Source organism: Atta colombica, unplaced genomic scaffold, assembly GCF_001594045.1.
Source record: "Atta colombica isolate Treedump-2 unplaced genomic scaffold, Acol1.0 scaffold13, whole genome shotgun sequence".
NCBI classification, from domain to species: Eukaryota; Metazoa; Arthropoda; class Insecta; order Hymenoptera; family Formicidae; genus Atta; species Atta colombica.
In genome coordinates this window covers 842,338-851,918 of record NW_017259217.1, presented here as the reverse complement: position 1 = coordinate 851,918, position 9,581 = coordinate 842,338, and the positions used below count along the sequence as shown (strand labels likewise).

The 9,581-nt window shown below is 33.9% G+C and overlaps 2 protein-coding genes across 5 annotated transcripts in view; one reads left to right on the top strand and one right to left on the bottom strand.

Annotated features, from left to right (window-relative positions):
* The window catches only part of LOC108684293 (tyrosine-protein phosphatase Lar-like), a 320,687-nt gene that overhangs the window by 132,630 nt on the left and 178,476 nt on the right, over nucleotides 1-9,581 (bottom strand). The window lies entirely within an intron of this gene.
* Nucleotides 6,719-7,982, top strand: LOC108684292. Its single transcript, XM_018188538.1, has one exon. It carries the CDS (start codon nucleotides 6,783-6,785, stop codon nucleotides 7,980-7,982), a length of 1,200 nt encoding a protein of 399 aa, XP_018044027.1. The 5' UTR covers nucleotides 6,719-6,782.

Here is a 9,581-nt window from a genome sequence, read left to right as displayed (position 1 = left end):
ATACATATATATATATATATATATATATATATACGTACATTATGAAAGAGCTGTATCGTGATTGCGGCGTATGTAACAAAACTTTGCTCGCGACAAGTTTCTTTATTAAATTTAGCGAAAGGCTGCGAGCAATTTCAACGGGTCTGTTTTATTTGCCGACAAGAAATTCGAGTTCTCGCGAAAGGCCGCTAGAATTGGCCAAGTTTGGAACGAACAGGTTACAAGAGCCAGCCATGCTTGTACAATGGGCTCAAGCTAATTTAATTATGAATCAACGCCATTGACCACCTTTCCACCTCACAATCTGCTCCATTTCCTCAATTTCCTTTCCTTCCGTTCATATGGTCGTGACCAACATTTTGCTTTTAACTTAATTTAGAAAAGATGAAAACTCAATTTAAAAAGATGTGATATACTCTATCATTTAATAAGGATACCACCTAATTTTCTTATATAATTTGAAACGCATTTCCATCTGCAATTGCAACTGAATTGAATGTCTAAACGCATTTTCATCTGCGAAAATAAATCATTTGTTGAAATTAACAGGATAATAAACACAAAATAGATGAATCAAATAACGAAAAAAAACTACAAGGAAAAAAGAATTACAAGAGTAAGAAAGTATAATGATCCGATGTGATATATTTCGAATCGCACTATCGTTTCGTCTTGTTTCTTGTCTCTGTTTCTAGTCTATGGTTTCCATCTGTATCATGTCGTCGACAAAAATGAGAATTTATCGTCGATTCGTGAGAACGAGTGTAAATCCACGTGTTTCCTCTTTGTGCTCAACGAACATAGTAACGCGCCGGCAGATATAGCAATAGCAGATTTAATCGCGATACTTGTAGCGCGTTTATCTCACTCGATAGTTTAATTAAATTAAAAGCCATTAAATCATGGCTCTGGATAATATCGAGTTATGGCTGACGAGCCGCGGAATGCGCGCATCAGCGATTCTCTGGTGCATTTCGAATTACACAGTGGAATCGAGGTCGAGACGCGCTTCGTTTCGATTCAATACTACCAGGGCAATCACGCTCCTTCATGATTTCGAATCAAGAGGCACGGGAATAGTTTTTGCCTTTTGCGATGTTTCGCGAAGGACATATGTAGACACGCGAGGCCTGGTCTGGTGTAGTAGGTTGCGTCCTTGTAGCTAAAGCCTCTCCTAAATTTCGAGATTTTATGGTCCACGAAGTCGAAGCCACCTCGTAAAATATCTGCGGCGATGGAAAGTCGAATAGAATAAGGAGACACAACCCTGCTGGATAAAGCAAGAGGCGTGACATCGGGAACGAGATGTAGCGCCAGTAAAAGGTAGGCAAGAATAGAAGAAATAAAAAGCCGTACAGTTATCTTTCAATCTACTCCGAAATTTATCCTTGTTCACGTTTCGCAAAGTAGACGTCTCTCTCTCTCTCTCTCTCTCTCTCTCTCTCTCTCTCTCTCTCTCTCGCTCTCCTATTTTAAAATTCAGATTCACAACTTTTGCTTAAACGTCTAGTAGATAGACTGAAGACTACATTCCCACTTTTCAATTTTTAGTTCAAGCACAGTGTATCTCCAGTCTCACAAAACTCGCGCAAAAATATTCCAAAAATTCACGAGTGTGTGAATTCATTACTGTTATTATAAATTGCTGTTATAAATTGTGCAATATTGTCAGTTTTATATTATTGATTTACTTTCGAAAACTTATTGGCCTACATACAAGTAGTATTGTCAAGTTATGTTAATTTCTAAATGAATGAAACCTGGAAATAATTTCAAACTTGCGGCTTGTAAGTAAGAAACTTACTCAGTACTGGTATAGAGAGCAAGAAAGTTTGCACGAAGGCTCACATTTCCATCATAAATTTTCTTCCTTTCTCCAAATAAATTCTCAATTCTCAACATTAGCGGTCCTCATCGCAATGCAATTCCGATGACTGCGCGCTTCATCTGAGTTACGTAGGCGTACACCGGCAAACGATTATTAGTTAAGATTACGGATCGTATTATTAAAGCTTGGCTTTGCTAATTGATCGCAAGAAATCGCACAGCATGGCCGATACGTGCATGTGGCCTCCGCCAAGAATTCGTTGCAGGAATAGAATAATTGTCTGGGGAATAAAATTTGTCGCGATAGAGCGGGATATATCAATTCGATCGACGGCTAATGTGTTATGATCGATACACATCAATACATACAATTTTATATTGTTTACAGAAAGATACATCTTAATGGAAAATAAATGTCATCGAGGATGATCATTGCTTTAAATCAAACATTGCGGCAATTACGAGGAGAAATAGAGTGATGTAATAAATAATGTGATACTGCACCATCTCTCGTACACATATATTAATGTAACTGCGACCATGCTTTTATTATATTAAAATCAATTACGTTAATTTTGCTACGATCAAAATAACTAACTAATGTAATGCGCTGTAAAAGAACATATTTATATGCTTGTGAAATAATGTAAGCTTATTGTAGATATTATTATAATTATTTAGACATTAATTTCATTGGAAACAATACTTTATCTCACAAAAAATTTCTAAAAATATAGTGAAAAGTTGATGAAAAAGTTATTGGTGAAAAAGTTTCCGTCAACTCGAGTATATATTCAGATACTGTTCAATAGATTCAGTAATTATATATTGCAAATAATTAAAAAGTATTTCTGTAAATATATATTACATCATTCTTTCTCTTTTTCAGATAAAATAGTGTGATCAATGGGGAATAGAGCGTCCAGCCAAAATTGTTCAAAGTATGTCGCAAGAGAATCAACTCGGAAGGTTTATGATTGCCTCGCGTGTCGGAGTGCAAACTCTCATACACTGTGGGCAAGGATTTTCGATGGATGCAGCGGGTGTGTAAAATGTCCTAGCTGGAGTTCTCGGTACCGAGGCAGAAGTTCTCAGTTGGAGCCGTTCGGAACGGTTTCGCCGATAAATAAGCTTGACCGTGGGGTGTCATATTTCTTTGTCGCACCGTTGCGCCAACGCGCTATCTCGCGGTGCATGGTGCGGATATTATTTACGATCCGCTCGGGGGAGATTTATTATGGAATTGATTTCCCGCACGGCCGATCGGATTAATTTTCACTTTCGAAATGCACGCGAGCGCCGATTGACTGCCATTTGTTTCGCAGAAAACAGGACGAACGCGCGAAATTCATCGGTTCTGTTTGGTGTCCCTTCTGCACGAGTTGACAGGATGAATTTCCGATGAGCATAATGAAAAACATGACGTGGAAGAATTGTAACGAATGTTGTAATGCGATCCGCCATTGTCTTGAGAATTGTCGCTAAGAGCATCTCTCAGCAATTTGCACGAGTAATGTAATAGGGCTGGGAAAAATATCAGTATAAGAAACAATAGTCATCATTCCGTAGAGAACATATGTTAAACGAGCAAGATGAAAAAGAAATTTATGAATTTTTATTTACTTAATTTATTTTATTATCCAATTTTTAACACTTCTGTATGATATTGACTTTGAAAGAAGTTTTGCTGTTGTCGAAGACAAGAACGATGATGCTGGCGACAGACCGCGTCCAATGAAACAAAGACCACCTGTGAACACGTCGTTAAATCTTCATATAATAGCTTGAGATAACGCAAGAAAGCGTGTATTTTTAAGGGCTCATTAGTCTAACGAGCACTTAGTCACATATTAGATGCAAGAAAGTTCTCATTATCGTTCGTCGCCACCACAATCGTTTTAACAAGAAATTCGATATCCATATCATGTAATGCTTAGGAATCCTTGGAAAACCTACCTTCTAAACTATATCATACAATCGTACTTATTGTCAGCCTCGTGTCTACAATAGTCTCAGTCGTATCTACATATCTCAGTTAACTCTATGATTGCTAATGTCAATTACGGAATGCAACCTCGAGATAGTTATCTACTTCATAGAATGGATCGTGACAGCCGTCGTGCAGAATGATAATCTTCGACAAAGAAACCGGATAACGACGCTTAGATATACACCAACGACCCGATGCTTCATCGTTCCTCGCGTAAATACTAGTCGCCTCGTTCATCTTACTGGGGGACGACATTGTGCTAAATCGTCGTCACATCGTTGAGAGCGAGAGAATGCTTAAAAAAGGAAGAGAGAAAAGGAGTGAGAGAGGGGAGGGACACAGGAAGGAGGGAGAGAGAGAGAGAGAGAGAGAGAGAGAGAGAGAGAAAGAGAGTGCAAGTAAGGTATGAAGCAGTCCGTTGAATGAAATTTGCAATGGAAATTTAATCTGACTCGATTCGTCTCGCGTAGCCAGCAGTCCTCTCTTTAACGCCAGTCATTGTTATGTTTTGCGGAATTTTCGACAGGGAATTGTGCGCCCCGGGAAAAGAACGCAGTAATATCGCGTCGAGCGTCTGTCTTCCTCGCTTCTCAACCAACTCGCCGTAATTATGTATTCCGCCGAGAGATGATGGACTTTTCTGAATATCACGTAGCTAAGATATATTGTGAAATAAATCATCATTTAGCAAACATAGAAGGAACGCATATGATAGTTTTACTGCTTTCATCGATAAAAAAAAGTTGTATATTACGATTACCGTGTCGGTACAATCGCACTCAAATAAGATAACGATATCTTTAATTTATTAATCTTTTCACATTTATGTAATAAACTGGTTCAATTGGAGATCATTAAATGACCGTATTCAAAATTAATATAACAATATAATAATAATTAATTTATAATCAGTATAAAAATCAATTATTATATAACTTAATAAATAACTACAAGTTACATACACTTGCCTTAAATATATTATGCTCTACAGGAAAAACAAAATCCTCGAAAAAAATAAATATGTATTGATATTAAAATTTAACAACACGTCACATAACGTCGGAAGTTTTCACTAGCACTAACTTGAAATTTTCGTTAAAACTGTCGTGTAATATACTACAGATAGCATCGTGACTTGAGTTTCCTCTCCTTGCCGTTTATTGAGCAAGTCACTTAAATACATCACCAACATCACCAACATAATTATGCAAAATTCCTTTACCTGGAAAAATCGCAGGAGACGTTTTTTCACTAGTAGATCCAAAACCTGCCTAACTTATCTTGGAAAGAGGAAAAGGAGCGAAAAGAGAAAATAGTTTAGAGTGGACTTCGTACTTTAACATGAAACGGAAACACAAACGTTTTCGGGAGAGGGGGGGGGGGAGGTATGACATGTATTTTTATGACTATTTGAATTAAATTCCCAGTTGAAAATGCATTATTGAAAGAAAAATTTGATTTGTTCTTACAAAATCATGTAGATTCAAAAGTTTTTTTATATCATCGATGTATGATTGTGTCTGCATTTTTTGCTGCTTGCAATATTTAGTTTTTACCGCTAAATTTATTTGTTCTTTCCTTGCTGTTATTTTTCTTATCAATTACAGTTGAATGTAAGAAATATTTAAATTTCTCACTAATCTCGTTATTGTTGACGTTTATGGAGCGATATAAGTTTTAAAGTTTAAGTTTATTTAGCTTCCGTTCAAACAATTGAAAACGTCAACCGCGATTACTTCTTAAATTTTTCTCTCGAAAGAAACAGCACGGAATATATCTCTTCTAAATGGAGAATGCAAATGCTCTGTCTATTCGACAGCAGCACCATCCAATGCCCTTGGGATGCACTTTACCGGACTAGAAAAGTCCACTTCTCCAGGCGTAGTACTCAATTCGTTCCGTTAGCACGTGGTCAAAAATTTTTTTCGTTCTTTACGATCTAAGATAAATGCTTGCAAATGGCAATTAAAACACATCACGTTACATTGGGTTATATAAAAACATAAAGAGTTATTTTTCTACAGATTTATATAACAAGTTTCTATAAATCATTAAAAAATTACATACAATTTGTCTAGTATTTTATTTCTCTTTTCTAAGATAATTTTATAAAAATTTTAGCATGCGGATACATTTATTGTATTTATAATTAACTATAAAATTTACGTATGATAATATTTATCGAGATGTACTTATGCTTTAAAAATATAAAATATAAAATAAGAATTTACAAATAAGAATTTATCTACGTATGTAATGTAAATTAAATTACATGATTATACATACAAATGTGTTTTATGTATAGATTACAACAAGGCAAACTTTGCTTCGTTATATAATTCCTCACTCGAGATACTTCACTTAATCTAACATTAATATCGTAAGATAAAAATTTGAAAAATAGATCTTATGTTTAGCTACAGATAAAGCGAAGATAATTTTGGAACATGATAATCCATTAAAAACAGAATCAACATTAAAAAAAGATAATCTCTACATATCCAAAATTTTTGTTTACGCATTTCTAATTTTAAATAAAGTAGATACACAGTAAATAAATTTTCTTTCATCAATATTTAAAAGATAATATTTGCGATTTTTTACGTATTATAAAACAGATTAGTTCCTTTCATTTATATGAAGATCATTGACTATACATGTAATGCATTACATCTGCACTGTAGTCAATATTAAAGCGCTTTAACATTAGACGATATAGTCAACATATGCTGCATGAGTAAATATCACATGCATGACATATATAATTATCCACATTGAATGTAGATTCAATATTTAGCGAATGTGTGCGAAGTTGACGTCAATATATACGTAATCGTACGTTGGCTGTATCTGAAGACGCTTTATACAAACTGATTAAATCGTGACTCAGTAAGTGTTGCTCGCACTGAACAGACGTAATCAAGACGTATAGCTACTCAACAAATTGCATATCACACAACTAAAAATGTCCTACGACGAAGATTTCCAAAAATGGATCAAAAAGGTAATGTCAAAAATCATTGAAAGTTTTGGTCCAAACATCGATGAAGCTCAGTACGAGATAACCGAGACCTCCAATGTTTGTATGTCCACTATACATTATGCGTGCGTCAAGTTTAAAAATAGACTGACGGATCAGAATGAAGAACATTCTATAATACTAAAAAGACCTAAACAGTTAGAAGTCTGGAGACAGATGATGGGCAGCGACTTGCAATTTCACAACGAAATATCGTTTTACCGGATGTGTGCTCGATCGGATGAGAATTTTCCGAGATGTTTTTATGTCGACGAGAAGCCACCTATGGACTCAGTAATTGCTTTGGAGAATGTCAGTAAACGAGGATATTATCCTTACACATACAAATATAACGTTCCATTAGAATACACATTAGCGGCGATGCGCGAGATAGGACGCTTCCATGGCAGAGGATATGTCATGAAAGAATTACAGAAAGAAAAGTTCTTCGATATTGTGGGACAATTTCAAGGATCTAAGTATGATAAGTTTGACGAGTTTAAGCTTTTAGTCAATTCTCAGGCAACGCGAGCAGTGGAATATCTTCGCAGCCACAATCATGACGCAGCTTTCTGCGACAAAATGGAAGCTTTACTTTCAAATGCATTCGACGAAGTGATGAACAAGATGATTAAACCACTAGAACCTTTGTCCACAATATGTCATGGCGATTTTACATTGAATAACATTCTCTTCAAGAGAGAAGGTGATGAACAACAACATGCGATGCTGATTGACTTCGCGGCATGTACCTATTCGACTCCCGTCGTTGATCTCTCTACGTACATTAGTTTGTGTTGCTGGCATGAAGTGATGAAAGATAAGTTTTTCGATGTAATGCGTGTTTACCATGACGCGTTGAAAGAATATCTGTTAGAGGCTGGAATTTGGAATGTCGATAAGTATTCATACGATGTTTTCCTTGACGATTACAAGAGAGGTAGTCTCTTCGGTTTCGTTATTGCATCTTATTTTTTACCAATATTAATGGGATACACCTCTATAAATGAACAACAAATACTAGAAATAGGTATCACAGAATATTGTAGGAAATTAAAGCAGAAAGGCGGAGATGAAATATCTAAGATCTTAGCTGATATATTACTATATTTGAGGGATCTTGGTTTCTTAAAACACTTTTTATAATCGCGTAATGTTGTTTTTATGTTACATTTATGTACGATACACATATCAGTAATGCATATAGTATCAATAAAGTGTAATAATTATAGATATCTAAATAATATATAAAATAAAAAAGTTTGCAAGTACAATTTCAAACGTACACAATGTAAAAAGAAAAATCTATACAAATATATATAATCTTTACGTACGTAAGTATAATGTATATAAATAAGAATATATATTTTCAATTTATATTTTAAAATTTATATTTCTTATTTCTTTCGCCATTTTCCATTTTAATAATCATATGTTTGTTTACTTATTTAATCGTTTTTAATTTCATTATTTATTCTTTTATTCAATTCTAGATATTTATAGAATAAAAAATATAGACTCACGAGACATTAGAAGTCAGCTAATACTGATTTGCGCAAAAATATAACAATGATAAAGGTATAAATAAGAAACGAAACCAGAATTAATTAAATTTATTTATCTAGGGACACTGATATAATATCTCGGTGCTAAGGTACGCGCAGCGATGGTTTTACGAGCGAGCCTGTGAGTTGCCAGATTAAGATTGGATCTTAATAAGGGCTGAACTGATCAGATTGTAAGTTGCTTAATCGATTGCATTCACTCAAAATATATATAATGAAAGTGTTTTTATTTTTTCTCTACGTGTCCTACGAGCGAAGATATTGCGATGCAAATCTGAAATTTTTGATTTTATTAACGTCGACCAGAGGAAAAATGTACAGTTGCATTTGGTACTAAATGATCAGAAACTTCGCGTTAATTATTGATATCAAATCTTTTTTACGAATGATAGGCATCATTAAAGTTTATATTATTTATTTTATTTTGTATGAAATTTAACTTGGTGCTAATTGTTGATATCAAATTCTTTTATACGAATAATACATATTAGAGTTAAGTAACAACAGATAGTACTACTTGCATTTTATTTTTTAATTTGATAGAATTTAACTTGATTAGTTAAGATTGTAGCATCTGAGTTTTAATTTTTCATTTGATACATTAGTTTTTTGAAGAAGTAATAATTTTTGACAGAAAATTAAAGTTGCTATTACTTGAGTTGAAAAAAATTAAAAATACCTTCAATAAGAATATCTTTGAAGAAAAATTAAAACTACTATTAATTGAGTAAAACTACTATTAATTGGATTCTTAGGTTTTATTCAAGAAGCACATTTTCTTAGCGCCTTTTTTAAAAAGATAATTTTACTACTGATTCTAAACAGCAAACTCGATTAGTCAGTTCCAATCAAGCAATTGACGTTGGTGAAACCGGCCCAAATGATTCTTTAAAAAGCACGCACTTTTAGCATTTTTTAAAAAGATAAGTTTGTATAAATAATAAGAGACAATACCATTTCTATTTTACTTTTAAATTTGATACAATTGAATTTCATTACTTAAGATTATAGCATCTGAGTTTCAATTTTTTTCATTTGATACATTAATTTTTTTCGAAGAGTAATAATTTTTGACAGAGAATTAAAGTTGCAATTACTTGGATTAGAATCAGAAGACCTTCAATAAGAATATCCTTGAAGAAAAATTATAATATCTTTATCATTATTATATTTTTGTGCA

Coding starts and splice junctions, on each gene's coding strand:
- LOC108684292 (XM_018188538.1), top strand. CDS start 6,783: ATGTCCTACGACGAAGATTTCCAAAAATGGATCAAAAAGGTAATGTCA.